The 24,450-nt window shown below is 31.8% G+C and overlaps 2 protein-coding genes across 2 annotated transcripts in view; both read left to right on the forward strand.

Annotated features, from left to right (window-relative positions):
- Positions 1 to 1,400: 1,400 nt before the first annotated feature.
- Smp_120140 (hypothetical protein) lies at positions 1,401 to 1,739 on the forward strand (the record flags this gene model as incomplete). The annotated part of the gene is made up of 1 exon (XM_018792583.1): positions 1,401 to 1,739. One exon carries the CDS (start codon positions 1,401 to 1,403, stop codon positions 1,737 to 1,739), a length of 339 nt encoding a protein of 112 aa, XP_018644617.1.
- A 12,491-nt stretch (positions 1,740 to 14,230) lies between these two features.
- Smp_138620 (hypothetical protein) overlaps positions 14,231 to 24,450 on the forward strand; it is a gene marked incomplete at both ends in the record, with an annotated part of 56,667 nt that continues 46,447 nt past the window's right edge. The window contains 7 exons of the mRNA XM_018792584.1: positions 14,231 to 14,518; positions 16,249 to 16,458; positions 17,874 to 18,131; positions 19,018 to 19,236; positions 19,863 to 20,144; positions 20,962 to 21,087; positions 23,577 to 23,860. Coding sequence (XP_018644196.1) covers positions 14,231 to 14,518; positions 16,249 to 16,458; positions 17,874 to 18,131; positions 19,018 to 19,236; positions 19,863 to 20,144; positions 20,962 to 21,087; positions 23,577 to 23,860 — 1,667 coding nt within the window. The remainder of the gene's footprint in view (positions 14,519 to 16,248; positions 16,459 to 17,873; positions 18,132 to 19,017; positions 19,237 to 19,862; positions 20,145 to 20,961; positions 21,088 to 23,576; positions 23,861 to 24,450) is intronic.

Here is a 24,450-nt window from a genome sequence, read left to right on the forward strand (position 1 = left end):
CCAAGTTGAAAGCGAGCGCTGGCTACGGCCAATGTACCTTGCTCCACAAGAGCAGGTGAACTGGTAAATTCACATAGAGGTGACCAGATGCGGAAGCTTATCTTTTATGGATACAGAAAATAAGTTCTTACTAGTGAAGGTTATTCTCAGTTTAGCCGCATTAAATGTCCTTTTCGTCGTTTAATCATTTTAATAATCTTATTATATTCACTAAATCTATACGATACAGCTTGATAATAAATTCGTTGAAAAGAGATCCCTTCGCTGAATTTCGTGTTTTTAATTTTAATTTTTAAATGGGAATTATGTGTAAAATAATTATTCCCATTTAGATACTAAGAATACAATTTGGGCGAATAAATATTTCTTTTCATTTAACTCTTTCTTATTTTGTGTGGAAAATATCTTCATGTCTTAAACAAAACGCTTACATGGGAATCAAAATGAGATTCACTTATAGAATTAGTCAAGGATCAGCTGACCCTGTTAACTCGGAAACTGATGCTGAATTGGCTTGGATTGAACAATTTTGCACCATCATTTAAATCAGTCTTAATTAAAACTCTTGAAATTCCTTTAGCCACTGCTCCAATACAGATTTAAGCTGCCCTGGGTAAATTGACGTGTTTGAATATATTTCCCGCCTAGAATTAAAAGTCCGTCGCCAGAAAGTGTTATCCTTTGTAGTCATCTGAGTTCGATACTGATATATTTATTTTCTCTATTCATACCAAAAACTAGCTACATAAGTAAAAAAACAAGAACGAGTAGAAAACTTTGGTTGGCTAACCGAATCTATGATTTATCTGTATTATGAATTGACTGGAAATTCGAACCAGTAAAATTCTTACTCGATGATTTATAAGTATCCCGTGGCGTCCTAGTTACTCAACTATGAAGAACTTCAAACTGTCCTGAAACGGTATCTTAACAGTTCTCTTCAGCATACCATTCTATGCAAGAAATTAACTTTAAGGTGTACAGTCTCTACAAACCTATTCTCTCAGGTATTTAATTTTTTCGTCTATCACGATGCTTTGAAGGTCAAAGTAAGCAGAGTGCAATTAATAATCAAACTCTGATTATTACTTAAACCGAAATCGAATAATTATCACCAATCTCGTCGTTCCATTTTTACTTATTCCCCCCCTCCATCCTCTTCTAAAGGAAACGTGAGAACGAAAACATTCTCGATTAATTTATCCTATTTTATTTTCCCTTTTTGTCATTTCTTTTCTCAGAATCTGAAATTTGTTGAATTACATTTAATTGAAGAGAAATTCACAGAAGCTAATCTCATTACAAATAATTCAATTAATGCAATTAATCAACCATTAGAAAATGCATTAAGTTACCAAAAACAATTAATCGATCAATGTGAAAAATTACAAAAACAATTTATGAAATGCCTATTGACAAATCAAACTACACAAGAATGTTTAAATGAATTTTTAAATCAAACAAATCGTATCGGTGATCAATTATCAAATGATTACACCGATAACAAAGCTGGTAATGTTGCTAAGAAACAATCTATTGAATTACCTTCAGATATGATTAAATTACATGAAACTTTAGCACAAATAAATTCTATACAATCAGCTTCACAAACAATAAGAAGTCGTTTAAATCAAACAATGGAACAAGTTAAAACAACTGATCCTAATAAATTACGATTAACACAATCGGAATTGAAACAAACTGATATTTTAGATAATCGGTATGATGATTGTATTTGATTTTATCTTTCAGTATTCTATGTAATCGAATATTTTGGACGAGACTATAATTTATGGACGACCTTTGAACGAATCTTAAGTGATCTTGAGAAATGTTAGCAAATCAGTAAACAGTCAGCATAAAGGAAAAATACATTATAACAAAATCAAATAATTAAAGTGGATACACTTCTGTTATATGGTCCAAAAACTTGTCAAGGTTAGAAAAAGATACAAAGGTTCCAAAATCGTAATGCATAAGTAGAGGAACTCATCTATATGACTCCATTTTTATAATGGATATGTCCCCACAACACTCATACCACTGAACAGCCGAAGATTCATTAACATCTGCGATTATTGCAGCTTTTATTATATAGTTCGCGGCAATTATTATAATATGCCTCAGTCTCAATCTGGATAGAGCGATAAAGGTTCCTATTCTAGCAAACATCTACCTTCAACATATATTACATCGAAGGATAACATCACGGTAGTCTGCATAGGGTCTTCAAGTCATTTGATACTCGTAATTACAAATACAGGAACTTCTTGGTAGTTTCATTTGTTGTAGCCGCTTAATTGTCAAGTCTTCTCTAAAATTCCCTGTAAACCGATCGTACTTGAGCATCAGGCACTGAAATAGGCGCTGTCACCTTGAAATCCCTCAAACGCTTCTGATTGGCTCGTCCATAAATTATAGTCTCGCCATATTTTGTTTTGTGATACTATCATAAGTTACTTCAGCGTCTGATTATTAGGTTAACTAAAATTAAAAATCTGAGTCATTTCATCCTAATTTTATGATTTGAAGGTATAATTTTAGCCCGAGAACCCTAATCTCACATTACGATAAACAATAATTTTTAGTTTAGTTACTTAAAACTCAGAATACAATTTATCTCATCGAATTTCTATAGGATTGATTGTCTTTAATGACGGATGTTTCATTACTAAACTAATCATTACTTACACCAAACCGTTTTCCTACATAAGTGAGGTTTAAGAAGATTGTGATATGAAGCACACGGCTGAGGGGTCCCATACTAGGACGAAACGGCCGTCCAGTGCTTCCAGGTTTAGCCCCCGAATGCCCTGGTACTGCCGAGAGTGGGAAGAGTCCGCTCTCCCTCTCGAAATACTCTCATATGGCCACGTGCATACAACCACTGCTTGAGAAATCCTACTCACTGCCTTCTCGTGGCATTACTGTTGTTTACGAAATTCAAAGGACGAAAAGCTAATGCCCGGTGCTTTAACAGGGTTGGTGGACACGGTGAGTTCACATAAGGAAGTTGGAAAACCCTGATTCCAAACCAACGGTGTATTTGGGCTTCAGTATACTGAAGAATCAAATGGCGTATGAATCATTCGTTGTTCACCGGCTACCATGGGACTGCATCTCCTCACGATACTCCATTGCCTTGTGGATCAGACCTTTGGTTCAAAGGCTCCGGGTATGGCCCCCTAAGAAAACCACCTGCTTCAGTTTGGACATCTGGGCAGTATCACAGCCATCACACAAATCGAATGAGATTTGTGCGGTGCATATGTATCTGGTGCTTCCTTGTACCATTATTTATGTGTTTAAATAAATAAATCAAATAAATAAATAATAAATAAGAGGACTGATCAAATAAATCTCAGTGACATAACACTTACCTAACTTCTACCCTTTTATTATACCCTTTTATTTGTACTCTCAACTCTCCAGTTTTAATTAATTCCGGTCTTAATAAATTTGTTAGTGGATAAATGAACATACTACTGAACTTCAGTATGTATTTTTTTCATCTTGAATTTTAAATAATTTACATCATGTTAATTGGTTTTCCATAGTTATTCAATGACTAACAATCTCCTATTGTTAGTGTTTTTTGATAAATTTTCAAATATCAGAATTATTTGTATCTATTTAATAGAATAATAATTTTTACAGTTGTCATCTATCCTACATATTATTTCTACTATTACTTTTTTTCGGCAGACTTGAAACGTTAAAGGATGATGTTATTTCACGAATTTCACAATTGGATACATTGAGAAATCAGTTGGCACAGTGTGATAATGAAATTAATGAATTTAATATATGGCTTGATGAAGTTGGAAATCAGCTAAATTGTCAAACAACTGCTCATCTACCAGAAAACTACTTAAAGCACAAACTTCAGTCAATTAAAGTAGGCTACTAATTTCATTCTATTCTGCTCTATTTTTCAAGTTTTATGTCAGTAGATTTACTTTGTTCAGTCTTTTGCTCATATTTCACAATACTCATAGTCCTCAATTTAAAATATATATTATATAGTGGCACATAGATTAAGGTAATTCACACTACTTTATATTATAATAATTATGCGTACATATTACTCTGACCAAAATTATTATTATTGTGTACTGAGATCTAACCAAACATTTTGTCTCTATAACCAGACTTTATGAGTTAACAAATTCACCAAACGTGATAGAATCCGAAGTCAAGTTGTCAGCCTAATTACCTGCTTCACCGTTAATTGTTGGACTATATATTGATCCAGACTGTTGCTTAACCTTCAAAAGTTAAGATAGATTGTCACTTAAAATATTTAGAAAAGTGCCTTTTTTCAGCATCTTTATGTAATAACACTATTTCATTCATGCACTTCAAGTCTCTGGAATTATCTCCAGACTAAAGATCAGTTTTTAAGACGTTGCGTTTAATAACTGTTATTTCTAGAATTGCATAATAAAATTGAATCGACGAATACTAACGAATGCATATTGTTTCTTTTTTCCGAATTTTCCTTTACCAATATTGAACACGATTAGATGCACATACCAAATCGTCAGCTACATTTAGATAATATACAACAATCCGTTAGTGCTTTATTAAATAAAATCCCTGAAAACGATGCTAATGCTAAATTGATGAAAGAAAATATGGATAATTTGAATAATCGTTGGTCACAATTACTTCATTTAATAAATACACGTGAAGATGATTTAAAAGCAAGAGAATCGTTTAATAATTCCTATGCACAAGCACGTAATCAAGTACAAGAAATGTTGTTAATTGCTGATGGACGTTTAACTACTTTATCATCACCTATCACTTTAAATTTGAATTCAGTAAAACAACAAATGGACAAATTAAATGAATTATATTCACTCCGAGAGACAATCAAACAACAATTAGATGAAGTGGACCAATTAGGCTCTGCTTATGATACTTTATTACATACACCAAGTGGAATTGATAAGAATTTCGGACGTGGAACAACTTCATCAAATGATGTTCACATTTCTTCTTCTTCAGGTACTTCGAAAATGTTAATTAATTATTTATACGAATGCAATTTCAGCTCATGTTCATATTATATTTACATCGTGTGGATAGTTATAAAAAAATACTTAGATGTTTCTTGATTTACTGAATATCTAAGATAAAGTTCAAAATTTAAATCAATAAGGGTTTATCAAATGTTAAACGAAACAATTATGGCAAACGAGATGTACACCTATAGTAACAGTTCTTCACATTCAGCACGTAACAAATCAAGTGATTAAACGTCTTAACTACTGTATGGTTTATTAGGGGAGGGTTATAATAAGATGTTGGCAAGGCAAGTCACACATAGAATTACAAATTTGAAGTTTAATTATACTCCCAATGACTCATAAAAATATGGGAACATTTTTTAAATATAAATTGTAATTATATAGGCGCGACTCAACATTCTCACATGGTTAATTAGGCTAATTTTTGTGTGAGGAGGTGCAGCTTTAGTGTTTCGGGAAAATAATGAGACCTTGTAAGTAGGCTTAGTTTTATATGGGGAATCAATCAGTAGGTGTTTTCGAATTTTTCTAAGGGTATACTTTAGTGATCTAAATAGCGAACTATCAGCAAGCGAACTGCAGGCGCTAAGTCACTTCAACCACAAGCTAATAGAGACTAATTTTTATATTAGGTTCTCATAAAACGAATGTAATTTAAAGCTTACCACACTATCATAATCTATAGAATGTTTCCCAGCAAATCGTCGTTGCTTATTTGGTGTGCAAAATTTCCCTATTGGCTAAACCCTGTACTGTACTACCACAATCCCGCCAATTGATGTTTATTCAACAGCACCAAGTCAGAAATTTGGAACAGTTGTCTAACTACTTATTTATTTAGTCAATAAGCTCACTATTCTTAACTTTACCTTATTCGGTATGTTCATCATCACATAATGTGATAGCATCTGCTGTAACCTTAAAGAAACGAAGAAATTTAGTCTCCTTCACAGCTGATAGAAAGAAAAATATAAAATTTAATAATCATATTTTAAAACACATTATTATTATTATTACGAAGAATCTTTAGATAAACTAGTGCTTTTTAAAATACTCTTTTGGGGTTGTGCTCGCTAGTATGAATTTCACCGTATAATTAATATTGGAATGTTAATCGTTTCAGGGTGACGGTCTATTAAATCATTTATATTTTAAATCCTTCAGGTGTCCAGTTAAAACAATAATAGTTTGTCAAAATGACTATATGTAAATTCGTAGCTCATGTAAGCGTATCAAATTTCAATATCTAAATTGTAAATCAAATATCGGAAATCATGTCCTGATGTATATTTTTGGCTTAAAGTTCCTTTCAGTCTAAGAATTTAAATGCATAAGTTATTATCTAATTAAGAAATTAGGATGACCTGTTACGACTTCAATTAGTAAGAATAAGTAAATAAAGGATTTCATGATCTATCAATATTATTTAGTCCGGTCAAAGTTAAGTTGTGTATGTACACGCAATGGTAGTGTAAATCGAATCGTAATGAAAACAATACTGAGTATAAATTACCCGGATTCAGTACTCTGCTAGGCTTCAGTTAACGGACAAATTTCATCAGTATTGTATACGCCATACTGTTTCGTACGTCGTTCTATAGTTATCTGTCTGGTTCATCTATACACTTCATATAACCCATAATATTCTGTGGAAATTTCTTTTTTTTTAAACATTCACTTTATTGCAACATATATATGTGTGTATGTACTATAACTCAACAGCGGTACCACGTGTATCCACTTCTGCTGCCTATAAACAATCAAAAGACAATAAATTAATGAATGTATTAAGTCCATTGGCTAGTAGTGGATCAAGTGGCATCTCCAGTGCCGATCCTATGTGTAATCTACATGGTAAGCTAAGCTTTCCAAGCATTATGTATTAATATATATATGTAACCAAATATAATCAAACGAGTGTGTTGTTTGCATGTAACAAAATAATAACCCAACATTTTGTGCATGTTTGTCGCTTTGTTTCTGTTTGCATTCTACTTTATAATTGATCTTTCGGTTTCATTTTTATTCATTTATTGTCTTTTGCAACGATTTACTCAAAGCGTTAGTGTTTTTTTATTTGACTTTAAAGATGTCCATTTTTTAAAATATCTAGAAATAGAGTCAATATAGTTTATGTTGACAACCATGATAGGTCGAATAACTGTTTTAACCTAGTTCCTAGTTCATCAATAGCGTGCAACAACGACCATATACCTACGTGAACATAGGACCTTCAGTTTCGTGATGACTACCATAACTTTAAGACCTCTGAAGTGGAATCCTACGTTCCATGTTTTCTAAAAGAGTGGTGAGTGCACACCGCTGAAAAATCTCAAGCTGATCTGAAGCATTTGTTCGCCTCTCTGCGGTTTATCAGTGATGTCAGCTTATTCATTAAAATCATATTCAGGTCATACAAGGCTCTCAGGCGAACACACTGATTAATAGGGATATCTTTACGTGTCTAATTTCACTTTTTTAAAACGTACGATGTTTCACTTTAGTCATCTGAGTAATTAGATTTACTTAGAGTCAGTAGTTTGTTTTAAATCATTAACTAGGTTAAGCTCTAGCTCTAAATACTAACTTTACCATTAAAAAGTTTTCGGAGATCATAGGTTTTTATCCTCCTGGTGTAACTGAATGCTAATTGATCACGTGATAGTAGTGTGATGTGTGCTACTAATGTCAGCAGATATAATTAGTATTTATCATCAGTCAAAAGTGAAATACCTGGAGGCAGAAGGCTAAGAAGATCGAAGGAAAGAGACTGAGAACGGAGAATGATTGGTATGAAGACGAAAGAACAATAAAGTCTATGATTGATTGACATTTTGTATATGAAGTATTTACCGTATAGCTCTCAGATTTTACTAAGAGGTTCTGTAATGTTGCATTCAAATATATTCCGTTGTCCCCACTTGTGTTCTCGTTCACTACACTAGTTCACATCTTATAGCGAACATCAGTTCCCTCAAAATTAATCCTACGCTTTAATTATAATAACCAATTACTGCGAAAACTAGATTCAGGGTTTTTAGCTAACTGTCTTAAACTACCTAATATATATATGTATATGAAGAGTACAGAGTTTCCATGCATCAAAACTATGTATTGAAAACATTAAAATTGTAATTTATAGTTCCATTTTGTAAATTATGCTTATTCTATCTTCAAACAAAATAAAATAACCATTAAATTCAAATCTTTTCATAGTTAAAATCATGAGTCGATTGAAGCTAGACCACCATGGAAAACCTGGAAGCACTGGACGGCCGTTTCGTCCTATTGTGGGACTTCTCAGCAGTGCGCATCCACGATCCCGCACTCGCGAGATTCGAACCCAGGACCTACCAGTCTCGCGCCAGAGCACTTAACCGATAGACCACTGAGCCGGCCGTCATCCAACAGTGTTAATGTCTAACTTCAACCAATCCACGATTTTGAGCAACCGTTCACCAATTGTCTTCAGTGAGTTGATATCTCTACAACAGACTTGCTAGAACTCCTTTAGTCACTGCTTCTCACTAGAACTCAAGGAAATATCTCTTGAAGTCAGTCACTAGTGAGCATATGATTATTCAAATCTGGAAATTTTTACAAGTAGTAATTTTTATTGTCAACAAAATATCACACAACATTTAATATCGGTGCCTTATTGATTGAAGTGCTTGATTTCTAATGCGTATGATCATATTGTATGTGTGCATATAACATTTTTATCAGTTCAAGTGTTATTTCTTTTAATGAATGTCAAATATCATATCTCTAATATATCTGCCTATGCATGTACATTGCAGCTTTGATTCTGGTGATGAATATTATCATTAATATTATTATTTTCTATGATTTACACAATTAAATTTTTAACTTCCCGCTGTAGATTAGTTATTTATTCAAGTTTCTCTTAACTATATGATTGCAAATTTGTTTAAATATTAGTCAGTTATATTTCATTCTTTTATGTGAAACATTATCATGATTCCTATATATAACCTCTTATATCTAATCATCCTCTTTACGTTGTTATTGTTGTCATTATTATTGTTATCGTGGTCATCGATAAAAGTCTGTGATATTTATGAATAATTCAACCTTCTATTAACCAATTCCTTACACTAACAACCAAATCCCTTTGTTTAAGTAAATCGTTTCATTGTAAAACATGTGTAATGATTGTCGGTAATGGCTAAGCACACCTTATTGTAATTGGTTAAAACTTATTGACCGATATGTTAGTGATGAATTATTTTGATTATAAATATTTGATTTATATATTTTTCTCTGTATTATCACTTTTAAGCATGATAAAAAAGATATAACAATTAGCATTAGTCTGTATTTAAAGTTTGTTCAGCTATGAATTTGTAGTGAAATAGTATCCAGCTTTTCTTCAATCTATTCTTGGAAAGATCATTGCCGATCAAATGCTAAATAAGTGATTACATAATAAAAATGATAATCTATACTCATTAATTAATTAGTTAAATAGTTGTAAATAATCTTGACTATATGAACACTAAAGTCAAAAGTTCATCTAGATAATTAAGTGTTAATAGTTGAACTCATAAATCGATCTAAGCTAGACCACCATTGAAAACCCGTAAGCACTGAATGGCTGACTCATGATCTTGAGCAGCCGCTGGATGCCGGCTCGATGCTCTATAGGTTAAGCGTTCACGCGCAAGACCGAAGGTCCTGGGTTCGAGTCCCACATACAGGACCGCGGATGCGCACTGCTGAACCGCTGTACAGTGCTTCCAGGTTTTGAATGGTGGTCTAGCTTACATCGACTCATGAATTCAACTATTAAAACTACTGTAATCTCTACGATCCCACATTCTGAGAATTAAAATACATGTACAAGTATTAATTTATGTTTTAATTGTTTATTATTATTATATAATAACAAGAAGATGCCAAAAAATGTCCTTGATTAGTCAGAATTGGTTTAAATTACAGCTTACATCAGACTTGAAAACATTTTCGACTAATCAACAATGTCATCAATGATTCGGACATGAATCTCATTGATTCCAACTTTTTCTTCCTAACGAAATCCTTTACTAGAGCTGTACAATCGTACTCAATATTTTTTATACCCAATGGTATATTCACGTCGATGTGACCCAAAGCAACATTTTATCTTTGACATATCCTTGTATCAAGTGTCGGCTGATAAAACATAATTCGTAGTTCAGATAATTAAGAAAGTCTTTTTCTAAGCATTAGACAGTCGGTTTCGTAAGATTTGTAATGTTGTATCCGCATCTAGATCAATATTCATGAACGAATGATAAAGTGTTCTTTTGGTTGGGTTGAAACGTCTTCATTATGTCTAATGACCCAATGTGTTTCTCATCAGTTTCTTGGTAACAGATGAAGGAGGATTTAATTCGGTGGCTTTATCCCTAAATTTCTTTGAACATGTAATAATGTAGCTTGAAAAAAGTCACTAAGTATGTGAGCAGTTCCATCCTTTCTCAATATGCTGAAAATAAACATACAATTTATAGGATATATATATTTTCCATATAACTGTATGTACGAATGTATAGCTTAGGTAAATGATTTTGCCGAAAAGAAACTTTTCTTTGCTGAATTCTCTTTTTCATATATCATTTTCCTAAAAGTTAACCAAAGAACCTACGATTAGGTAGTCAATATACAATGGAAAGTATGATAGTCAACTCAAGGAACGATTAATATATTTATTTCCTTTAATATCCATCACAATAAAACTACTCATCTCTTAAAAAATCGAGATACAAAAATTTAAACTGAAATCTTCCACTTCTACTATTCTACCGTTTGTCTTTCCATGAAAAAAAAAATACTATAATTATGATATTAAATGATATTCTTATCTCACACAATGATATATATTTATAAATAGTTATTTTCTATCCAGAATCATGATAATAATCCATGTTACATAATCAGTTTTTATACTCTTAAACAATCAATACTTTTAATTGTGAAATAATACTTACTTACTTACGCCTGTTACTCCCAATGGAGCATAGGCTGCCGACCAACATTCTCCAACCCACTCTGTCCCGGGCCTTCCTTTCTAGTTCTATCCTATTTTTGTTCATTCTTCTCCGCCCGTAGCTCCTCCGGAGGCTACTGCCGGATAAAGGAGGAGGTTTGGGCATGGAGTTAACGACCCCAACCCGTAGAAAACCAACTCGCTAAAAAAACGCTAACGAGAAAAAATTATTCAAACCAATTGTGAAATAATACTTGTCTATTAATAGTTCCCATTAAATTTCTCATTAAATTTGCATAAATTTTCTTTAAATCAATAAAGAAAATGAGGTAATAAATCCATACACATCAGAATTTGTTTTACAATAATTAATTCATCTTAGTAAAGAAAAATCAAGAGGACTTTGTAATAAATGTGTTTTAAGGTATGACTTACAATGATATATATATATATATATATCAGAAGGGGTTTTGTGGAGATTTAGTATTTTGATAGTTGAAAGCGTGAGTCAATTGAAGCTAGATCACCAATGTAGACCTGGAAGCACTGGACGGCCGTTTCGTCCCATTGCGGGACTCCTCAGCAGCGCGCGTCCACGACCTCGCCTCACGAGATTCGAACACAGGACCTACCAGTCTCGCGCCCGAGCACTTAACCAATAGACCACTGAGCCGGCATATATATATATATATATATATATATATAAATCAGTTATTCATTTTTCTCATATTTTATTTAAACGTGACAAACTTTTATTTTTCATACTTTTTTTGTTTTCAAAATTTACACATACTGAAGAAATTAATGAAGTCAATCGTGAATTAGACGAGCTACATGAACGTTATGATCAATTAGGTAATTGTTTAAATGAACGCCGTAATGAATTTAAATCTTTAATAATAAATTTAAATAATTTTGAAGAAAAACGTTTAGAATTAATTAATTGGCTTGGAGATTATATGAAAACAATGAATAATCTTAATAGAAATATTCCTACTATACAATCTGTAAATCAAGCTATTAATGAATTAAAAAAGTAAGTTATTATTACACTTGTCGTCCTACTATCAACTTGTACTTTTATCTATTATACTCGGTGATGTATTCTATTTCATTGGGATTATTGACTCAAATTACCTTGATGAGTCCAAAAAATTTTCGTATAAATATTCATGTATATTAGAGTAAAGCCTGATGATGATCTAATTGGAAACAATTGTTCGCTTACATGTGTTCTAATTTTCACAATGGGAATCTTTAATATGTTTATTATTCATAGTTTTCTTCAACTTAACTGTATATATTTGGTAGAGATTATTGTTTTATTTTGTAGTGTACAACATTCATCCGGAGTCTATTCAAAACTGTGTCATATTCAAAGCAATTAGTCCCTTTGATAAATTTTGATAATGTAATAAGAAGACGAAGATTTTCAGAACTATGTGATATATTAGCGCAATACATTTCGAACAATCTGATCACACATAATATACTTGTTAAGAACATTTATATATAAAAATAAAAGGTCAACTAGACTAGAAATGGGGGGGTAAGAGTAGACAAGGATAATAATAATAATAATAATAATATGAAAACAATTTGTAACCTCATCACTCTGGATAATAAGCTAATATTACCAGGGTAGGTTTAAGGAGAGAACAAACTGTTTTTGAATACACAAAGGGGGTTTGAATTTTCGTATGGCTAAATCTTCAATAAACCTCAGTGTACGCCCTTTTACACATTTAAACAACACAACAAAAGCCGAGTTAAGATCAATCTTATGACCTGTTTCGATTATATGTTTGGCAATAGAGGATGATGGATGTTTGTCCTCTACTCTTATTGGGTCATTCGTTATATAATATATAGCCACCAAGTAAAAATACCTAAAAACCAAATAACTATATACTTTTATTTCTCAAACACACAACTCAGATTGTTATGTTAGTAAAACAGAAAAATATGAATTATTAAACATAAATCTCAATAGAGATGCAACCAGGATATCTTTGACACAGTTTGTACAATATTATTTTCATTTAGATCATTATCAGGCTTAACTGGAAATACAACAACAATAACTTGTGAACTGTAAATGATATAATAATAGTTAATCAACAAAAATTAGCTTGCAATTTGAACTATTTGGTAATGCTATGAAACAACTTTTTGGTAAATGCTCATTAAGAAATATGCAGACTAATTTACGAAAGAATAGTTTCTCAAGCTTCAGATTTTTCTTCAGCGTTATAGCAGTGGGACCTAGGACATATGTAATCCTTCTGAGGACTCGTCAAGAGCATACACCTGCATCACACGGTTTAGATCTTTATTCTGTGTAAATAGAACCTAAACTCCTTCGTTGTAAACACCAAGCCGTTATCTAGTAAGTTCCTAGCGTACTGTGATCGTCTCTTACTAGTAGGGTGTTGGTTACTGTTAAAAATTGTACCTTTCGCTTTTGATCTTCATAGCTCCATTGAGAAGTCTCTGTTTGCATATGAAAGCCACGTAGACATCTTTTATTATTGTTTGTACTTATTTGTTAACAAATTATTCTCCTTCCCCCGTGCTCTAGCTACATAGAAGATGAACTCAACCTTGAAAAGTAAAACTGCCATCTGATGTTTCATCATGATAATCTAACAAATGAATACTGTTTATACGCATGAATGTTCTCTGTTTCCTCATGTCATTTAGTGTCGTATTTCATACAATTTGCCTCAGATGGGATTAATAAGTACATAATTAGACTTTCACTAGGCTATTTTAAAAGAACGTTTGATCTGATAATTAGATATCGTGAGTAGTTTTCGTTGTAGATATTTGGTGAGAGATAGCTACTGCTAATACGATATAACCAAGAGATAATTGTATTGAAAAAGTGAACTTAATTTTGTTCGCCTTATACGTTAGTAGTTTCCTCTTCCTTAAATAATTATATTCCTAAGAATAATTAAACAGTGACATTTTACTAACTACACTGGAATTATTTCTAAATTTTTTACGTAAACTCGAACAAAAACTGGGATACCTCAGCTAGTCCATTTGTGTAAATAACCGCCGAATTCCTACTCTATAAACGAAATACTTAACTACATAAATTGTTGTGTTCTTCCTAACTATTATTTACGACTGCTTGGTTAATTTTAAATTTAGATATCGTGCTCAGTTCAATGAACAAATACCGAAACTTGAAATGGTTCGTCAAAGTTTTACACAAGTTTTACACAATCGTGATCATATGCCAGGTGCTGTAGAATTAAGAAATTCAATGCACTCCCTTGAACAACAGTGGAATGAAGCGGTTGTTTTAAATGATAAATCACAGCAAGATTTAAACAAGTTACAACATGATTTAAACGAATTCCGTAAACTTGAAATTGATCTCACACGAAAATTACAGCAAAAAGCGAATCGAATACATAGTGTACATGACAAATGCCTTGTGGATAATACTATGGGAAGTGAAATTCATTTGAACCAAGTCAGTTGTATTACTTGTTTATGTTTATTATAAATAATATCAAGAGATTAATCCGAAGCCGAATGTCCTGTATATACTACATGTTTCAGAATAGATGACCTGATCAATCTATATTGTTTTTTTACTAAGCTTTACTGATAGACTGACCAATTCAGTGTTTGTCTACCAGTTGACCTACTGCTGTGGAAGCAGTTATGTAGGTCGTTCGTCCAGGCCACTTTTTTATCGTATACAGCAGCATCTACCAGTACGGATTAACAAAAGAAAACACAAATCGATTGCATCATTTATACTGCATTGGGATATTTGGATTCGGATTCATCATTTGACATGGTTACTATACTTTACATTTCATATTGGTAAAAATATGACTGATGTCCTATGAAGCAGTGAATAGTTAAAACTCTTCAACAGGGAATTTAATTTACTTCTATCAGGGCACAAACTAAAAATTTTAGATATTTATTAACGATTCCTTGAGTTTGGGCAGATACACAACCATATATATATTTGCAATTTTACTTCTGGCTATCGTCGTGCAACACTCTAATTTTATCAGTTACGTGATCGAACTATTTGTAATGACCTAATCTATAACATTTGGTTCATTAAATCAATAAAGAATTGAAGTTAAGTGTTCTGGTGTTAAATATATAATTAGTAGGATATTGTTTATTTATAAAACTAATAATAAAAACGATCCTATGTAACTGATAATTACAGCTAACACCACATTCGATTATATATTCATCTACTTTCTTTCCATTAGATTTCTACACTTCGTCAAGAACTGGACAGTGTTGTTCCAGAATTAAATAAATTTAATCATTTAGTACAAAATTTCAAAAATTTACTTCCTGAATCTTTAGTAAATCAATTAGACTTCAATTCTACAAATGAACGTGTTCGAAATGATTTCAATCAATTAGTAAATGAATTATCAAAATGGGAGAATGAAACAATGGCTAAAATTGAACCTAAAAATAATTATGAACAATTAGTGCAACAATTCGATTCACAATTGAAAACAATTAAAACGAAAATGGAATGGTAAGCAAAAATACTGTGTGATTCCTTTCCTATTGTTATTGTAACAAATTATATGAAGTTACAGACAAGTTATTTACAAGATACAGAAATATTTGTGATTGGGGGGGGGCGGGGTTTGTTAATAATGTAGAATTTTCATAGTTTACACCATGAAACGATCTTAGTTAGATCACCACTGAAAACTAAAAATCACTGACCGGCTATTTCGTACTAATATAGGACTCCTCAACAATTAGTACTCATGACCTCACCGCAATTGATTGAACCCAAGACTTTCGGTCTTCGGGAAATGTTTATTCTCTAGACCACCGAGGCCTAATTCAATTACGTACACTTCTAACTTCAACCAGTTTGCGATACTGCTCTGCTATCTTATACTGTTAGATAAGTCAAGCATACTTTGTACTAGGTTCTAAATGTTATCCTTTTGTTAATGTAATTAATAGACAGTCCAACTGAAATCTATAAGTGTAGTGATAAAAAAAATCAAATTAAAGTTCAGTAAAAAGCTTATTTAACGTTGTTAGTAGTATATTTTAAGGATAGAAAGTTTAGTCTTTTAGCTCAAATGAAAATTTTAAAATGTATGTTCATCAAAAATACTGATTATTATTTAATAACAATCAATGATATATTACACTCATTAAAATTTTAGCAGTTCAGAGAGAGAACCTTTCGAGCAAACGAATGATTTGAATGAGATAAATAAGAAAATTGAAGAAATAAAACCAGTTTTGGAAAAAGCTGAACAATTATGTACACAATTATGTGAACACTCTGCAAATCCAACAGATCAGTGTAATATGAAAACGAAAGTAAGTATGATATTCCTACCTCAAATTATTATTGCTTCATATTCAATTGTCTTTCAAAATTCACATATTCATTTAGTAGGCTTTTCAGTACGTAAAGAAATAAAAAAACAGCTTATATTAGCAATTGGAGCTTACAAATTTTCATAGATTAACTTTCACTACCCAACCTGGAATATGATAAGATTCGTATAAGCTCGTTAAGTTTTATAGGGATGGCTTTGTCATCCTCCGAAATTCGAGATGATTCACTTCTACGAGATTTTTTATCCAACCAAGTGTTGAAATCTTAACCAAAATAAACTTAAACTGAAAGGATAATTCATTGTTAAATAAAGGCAACATTAAGTTGGCATTTTGTACTCTTTAATTTATTATTTAAATTGATTATCAGGTTGGCATTCAATTTCTTATTACTTTCGTCATCTTTTTAACTTCCTCTAAACAGATATAAAATTCAGTTGAGATTCTGTCAGATGAATAGTGAACACATATATTGCTAGAGCTTAAAATTTCCAAATGTTAGCATTTAAATAGACGAGTGTTATGTTCTATTCTCAGCCAGAATAGCAATGCTAGTTTAGATCCTAACACTTCAATATAAAAACCTAAACATAGGCTGAGATTTTGCTAATCATTAACATACATTATCAGGAATGTACATTTTTAGCTTAGGACTTGTAAGGCCAACTGTTTACCTATTCATTTACTAAACCTAGGGGCTACAACTATTTTTCCGAATCGTACTAACATTCGTAAAATTTAAGCCAATGGTCGACTGGTTGGAAGTTAAGTGACTAATCCAATAATGTAAGACTCTAATTATACTGCAGAAGTTTGTTAACAATATGTTTTATTTGCATAGCGTGTCTGATAACTATGCCATATATTTTAATCCTCTAAGCGTAGTTAGAACGAATAGGTGTCGTCATAGAAATTGGCAATCACAGATACACTTCATACACTTACACTTTAGTTATCTTCAGTGTAAATAAGGATTTGTTTTTAAGAATTATGTTGTTTATGATAGGCAAGTATGTATGGAATTCTTTTTGTTCAGTATCAAATTAACTATCTTACCTGTAATCAGAAATGATAAGAAGTTATTAAGATCCAGTTTATTTTTTTAAGCTTGATTAGATAAGCTGTTTTAAACTAGCTCTATCAGTAGTAGTTAAATCAAATCACCATTAACGATTATTCTTGTTTTAAGATGATTGTTCTGTAAATTTGTGAATTTCACGTTTGTTTATTTATTTATATAACTGTGTAAGGAAATGATAGATTTCACTCCAATTTATCATTGGGAAGTTATTGACCTCTTTTTTCACACACACACACACACACGCACACACAGAAATGCATTGAGCAGCATGGAAACATGAACCTTGTAATCCATGTGCCATTTAAAGTACAACCAGAATTCTAATTACTTTCAGCTGCAAACCTAAGTACTAATAACTTCTGTCCAATTTTGTTGACTGTAATTCTAGCTTTTAGATCTTCAACATTCATATGATCAATTAATTAATGAATATCATAGACGTGAAGATGGGAAGACTGAACATTCACCATCATTGCCCAGCAAATCTGAAATAAGTCCAATAAATAAACTAGGTGAATTAAATCAATGGTTATCAGTGAAGAATAAACAATTACAGAATATGTCTCATGATCTATTAAATTCCAGTGTATCACATACAAGTATACCAGAGACAAAGCAAATTGAAAGTGATTTACAAAACTTAGAAGTGAGTGATTATCATTATTGTCAGTAAAGTTTAACACTTACATTTGTGGTTTCAAACTCAAACATTTATATTTCAGTAATATAAATGTAGATCATATTATAAAATACATTGTGAAATAATAAGAAAATTGTTTAATTCGTATGTTAGAGAAACTCCAAGTTTTACCATCTAACCACATTTGTAAAGGGAAGACCCCAGGCTAGAATGTAAAACAAACAGTTTCAAATTAGATACGGTTCATTAAAAATGGTCGATGAAAAGAGAATATAAAATACAATCACTTATATTTTACATTGAACTGGGTCAGTATTCTGATTATGTCAACAACACGGTTTATTGAACAATGAGTAGTTAATGATTATGTGCATATTTATTATCTTAGCACACTTTTCATTACAAATCGAAATTAACTGGTAAATGACCCAATAATGAGGATTTACTTGACCGTTATTCCCTCCCTGTTTGAAACTCATTTGGTTACTTGACTCACTTCATACATGACCAAAGTCAATGATTTTAAGGTTCAAAACAAACTATTCAAGCAACGAGTTGGGATACAATAGTTTGAAACTGTAACAGTGTTTTATGAGATTCTGATGAGGTGATTGCAAAATTAATTTGCTAACAGACACGTAGAAATTTCAGATTGTTTCTATACAGAATGAAGATTGTGTATCTCTGAGAAGCTTTGTAGTAGAACATTTCCCTGGATATTTTCTAGTCCCTCAACTGACATCAATTTATGACGTAAGCGGCTTTCGAACTTCAAAAGTATCTACAAACTACTTTATCGTTCATATTTTTAAATAATTTCTTCTTTTCCAATATCACTCTAATTTAATCATCATCCTTCCTATCATCACTATAAATTCCCTATTGTTTATAGTCCATGTCAGAAGAATTAAAAATTAAACAAAGAGAATTACAAGATTTAAAAGAAAATAATAAATTAAATTCATCATCACTTCCAATGGATCCTAAAACTATAGATTTATGTATAAATCAAATGAATTTATTACAAAACGCTATGACAGCACAACAGCACCAATTAAAATCAAGAACCAGTAAAGAATTTCTCTTATCTGAACAGTTGGAACAATTAGAAGTAAGTGACTATATCAGTCTTTTATTGAACGTATACATATATATATATATATATATATTTGCACCTTGTATCACGATTATTAGAGATCATTTCCAATAGTTGATTTGTTGCACATAATAGAATCTGGCTAATTGTCTCCTAGATCTAGTTTGTCTAGTTAGTATTCCAAATTAATAATATAATATTAATATTGTGTTATATGATTCGTAGTGTTAACAGAATCTAATACTTAGTCAAATGCCTCATTTTATGAAGCCAGTTTATTTGATGTTATCTGATACAAATGATATGTTATAAGCTGCCCGTTATTACATGACGCTTTGAACAAAACAGTTCAACTGGCTATATCCATTCTGGTGAAAAGCTATTGAACATGAATTTAATGTTTTACGGGACCCCTCAACAAGATATTTTCACAATCTCGATATAATGAACCACACTTCATAACATTTAAACTTATGTCGATTGTCACTGGAATCACAGCTAATTACCACTGATCTATTCAAAGCAATTAGCATCTGTATCCATTTGTTATCTATCACTTTATAGCATATTTTCTTTAGTTTGAACGTGTACCAACTAACAAATGAATATATTTATATACATATATTCTATCAACAATTTAGGTATGGATAACTAATGAAGCAATTCAATTACTTAATGAACCTTTAGCAATAAATGGGCAGTATTTAGATGAAAAACCGATTCCACTAACAAATCAACAACAAACATTACAAAATCGTATACAAACTATTCATAATAAACAGAAAGAATTGAATTCATTGAAAGAAACATTGAGCAATCAATCAAACATATTAACTGAAGATCAACGAAACAAATTACAGATCAGTACAAACTGTTTACAAAATAAATTTAATAAATTGGAGAATGTTGTAAAATTAAAACTTGTAAGTTTCACTTCTTCTTTCCTTTAAAATACTTGAATATTTTAGACTACTGAAGGTGCTCGATATATAAGTAGTTGTAGACGATACAATTTTGCAAATATGCAAAATCTACTATTTTATCGATAGTAGTATATATGTTATGGGCAAAAAGTTTCTTTATTCCCAGTTATAGAAGACTAATTACCTATGTTGTTTGTTGTTCAAATTTATCAGTGGAATTAGCGAATGTCTTAGTAAAATGTTAGCAATCTTTTATTTGACACCTTCAATTGAATAGACAAGTTTATACTTTATAAATTAAATTTGATTGTAATCTGACCTCAGATTTTTAACAAATAGAAAGTATAAAACAGTCATATTGTTATAGACTTAATCATATGTGTCGTTATTAGATGTTCACTGGTGAAAAGTTTCAAACTACAAATAACTCTGGGCAGTTCCCTTCAGTTGTGGTTATTATCCAACTGAATTATATATGCTACTTCTTAAGTCTTAGTTATCGTATCGATATTATCTAGCTAGTCATACATAACTTGTATTTAGAATCATTTTCTAGATTATTATCTAGTGAATGAAAGTCAACAGTTTGATTTCTTCCCGTTGATCATATACGAAAAATCACTAAATTTGTAGGGTTTGTAATAAGAAATCATCATTCTCTCAAGATACTTTTGATAAAGTAAAATGTAGTCACAGTATGATGCATGTTGTTTTACGTTTCCTTCATTCTCTTCACAAAAACCTCATATTTATTATTTGATGATGATTATTCCTGTCCTTTATTGTACATTTTTCCTTTTGAATTTTTTATTCAAAGTCTCATATTGATAAGATTCAAAAGGCTTATTCAGCGGCACAAAATTCACTTGATAATTACAAACATTCATGTGATGATCTAGAGACTCGATGGTTAAATCTACAACAAGTTTTATCTAATATAGAAGTAAAAGATCTACTCAAATCATCATCTTCATCACCAATATCATCATCTCCACCTCCTTCACCATCCATCACAAAACCATCAAATCAAATCAAACAAATACGTGGTCAAATGATTGAATTACAAGCTGAATTATCAGAACTAACTAATCATTCACCGAAATATTTCGATTCAAAAGATAATTCATCTAATATTAGTTTAGTTCATCAATTAAATCAATTAGAATCACTCATTCAATCAAATGGTGATACAAAACCACAACAATCAATGCAAAAACTATTCGATGAGTTACAATTAACAACTAAACGATTAGAAACTATTGGACAAGCATTAGAAATGAATTTTGAAATGTTTCAAATTAAAGATATGGATCCATTTTCTATACATTTTATTAAAAAATTAAATAATATTTATGCTGAATTACAAAATATTCAGTTAAATATTAATGAAAATGAAAAAATATTTAATTTAAATTCAGAGACAACACAACAAAGAATTGGATATTTTAAAGAGTTATTAAATCAGGTACCTTTTTTGTATTGTCATGTTTTTGTATGTTCTAAATCTTGTGCAGTTGTATCAATTTTTAATTGTGGATACATTCATTTTGTCAGCTGAGTAACCAGTTAACTTCTCTACTCCAAATGCCCTGGTACGGCCGAGAGTGGGGAGAGTCCACCCTCCCTCTCGTAATGCTCTCACATGGCCAGCGAATATATAGCCTCTGCCAGGGAAGTCCTACTCATTGCCTTCTCGTGTCGGGGGTGTTATTTACGAAAGTGAGAGGACGAAAGTGAATGTCTGGCGCTGTAACTAGGTTGGTGGACACGGAAAGTCCACCTAGGGGAGTTGGAAAACCCTGATTCCAAACCAATGATGCACATGGGCTCCAGTATCCTGAGGGAACAAATGGCGTATGAATCAATCGTTGGTCACCGGCTACTATGGGACTGCATCTCCTCACGATGCTCCATTGCCTTGTGGATCAGACCTTTATGTCAAAGGCTAGGGGTGTGACCCCCTAAGAAAACCACCTGCTTCAGTTTGGGCACCTGGGCAGTATCACAGCCGTCATACAAATCAAATGAGATTTGCGAGGCGCATATGTATCTGGTGCTTCCTTGTACCAATATTTATGTGTTTAAATAAAATAAAATAAAAATATCTACTTTATCATATCACATATGTGTGGCACATATATATCTGGTGCCCCATTATACCAATATTTATGTATTTAAACAAATAAATATCACATATAATTAAAAATTTACCATAAATATTTTTGTTTCCTAAACCAATGATTAATTTCGATGTCTTATTTATAGTTCTGCTTAATTTATTTCTCTTATTTAAAATTTTCTCACTTTCAATGCATACCTTTGGAGTAATTCTTTCAGACTATCCTTTAGGAAACTAATGTTTAATTGGTTTTCCGATAAACTTAGTTCCGAGACCTTAATTTACTCAACGAATCGAAAGGTGTTCACGGTCAGTAGGACTTAGCATCAGTTTGTTTAAGATTTCACGGCGCAGATGATATTGTTTTGTTTAGAATAAATTTAAATTATTTCTGGTATTCTCAGAAGGACTCAAAATTGACAACTCTCGTTTTAAATACAAATTCATATTTACATTGATTGACCACTAAATAGTGATCACTATAATCTTTGTCTAGTCGTTAAGGCTGATTGAATTCTCTTGATCAAGTAGCAATGTAGTTACGAGTCTAAGTGACTTGATACTGTGTGTTGCTAGGTAGTGAAAAGGAAATCCTTGACCTATGTTTAGTGACGATTGGTACTCATCTGGAATTTGTGCCTACAATCTCTAGGGAATCGATGCTCCCTGTGCAATCCGAACATCTCAGACTGTAAAGCTAGATGACTATTGGGAACAATCTAAAAATAAAGTCATACTGCTTCCGTTCTGATTATTTTAACTATTTGTCCTCATTTTATTCATTTTTACTACTGTAAGCTGATAACTTTTATGCTATGAAAATCCAGCTGACCTTTCAATTCAACATACAAAATGTGACTTTGACGCCTAGAGTTGCTGACATTATCTATTTATAGTTTTACGGTAATCATGAGCTTTTATAATACTCTCAATTACATTTTGCTAATGAGTACCAGTTGTCTTTAACCACTGATTTCTGTAGAGCACAATGTGAAGTCATGTTAATCACAGGGCGTAACTTTATTAGTAGATCTTGACAATGTAATATTGGTTACTACTAGATGACCTGTTCATCCACGACTATCGTGGAGCTGATATACGCTTTAACCAAGTATTTATTGATGCTCAGTCCATTAGAAATGGTATTCTTCACAAAATGATATCAACTAGGGAACCAAGGGAGAGCAAATGATAACTCATTAAACCCACATTGAATTATATTTTTATTCCAATCTATTAATTTTCATATTATTTTCTTGTTAATTCAAAGTTCTACTACACTGTATATCAGTTTACATTGATTTACTCCACAGCTTAATGACTGCAAGCAAAATCTGAATGATGGACGAGCTGAATTGGCTGATAAAATGGTATCATTACCAGATGAAAGGAAACTTAGTCCAATTTACTCCAATTTCTTAACAACCATGAATCAATATGACACTCAGTGTAACAATATGTCGAAACAAATCAATAACATTATTAGTGCATTAAATAATCGCGTTAAACAAACGGAACAAATGGCAACACTTCGTCAAAATATTAATAGTTCATTGAAAAAAGTTAGAGAATCTCGTCAACTACCTTTAAATGAACAGTAAGTTAACATTATCTTTAGTGCTCTCTTCAAGTGACACATTGTATTCCCTTCAAAATTTGTTCATAGGACCTTCGAAAGTAAAAAATCGCCTCCAATAAGCGATACAAGGCGTACATATTTTTAAAGATAGGTAGATTTTATCCGTATGTTTGCATCTCGAAGTTTTCAGTTTCCGGAACTATTCGTTCCGTACAAAGAAAACAGCAGACGTTGGATGTTTGGATAGGATTCATGATAAACATTAGATGTGATGATTAAATTCGTACAATCTACTGACCATTTAAAGATGAACACGCTAACATATCACAACACTCACTTTTCTTGATTTCTGAATGATACGAAGTTTCATTAATCTAGATATTCGTTGTCTGTCTCTAGTCCTTGAGAGCACTTCATGGAAATACGTAATCCCCATGTCCTATTTTTGCACATTTGACCAGTTGTTCATTGATGATTGGATAATCAATAATATAATTTTGTCTAAAGCGGCATCAAGACTATCTTACATAAATCTGAAATGCGGTTACATTACAGTCCAACTCTATCTGTGATAAAGTCTTTAATTGAAGCGCTCACTAACAGTTGTT

The sequence above is a fragment of the Schistosoma mansoni genome (genome assembly GCF_000237925.1).
Source record: "Schistosoma mansoni, WGS project CABG00000000 data, supercontig 0246, strain Puerto Rico, whole genome shotgun sequence".
Classification (NCBI taxonomy): Eukaryota; Metazoa; Platyhelminthes; class Trematoda; order Strigeidida; family Schistosomatidae; genus Schistosoma; species Schistosoma mansoni.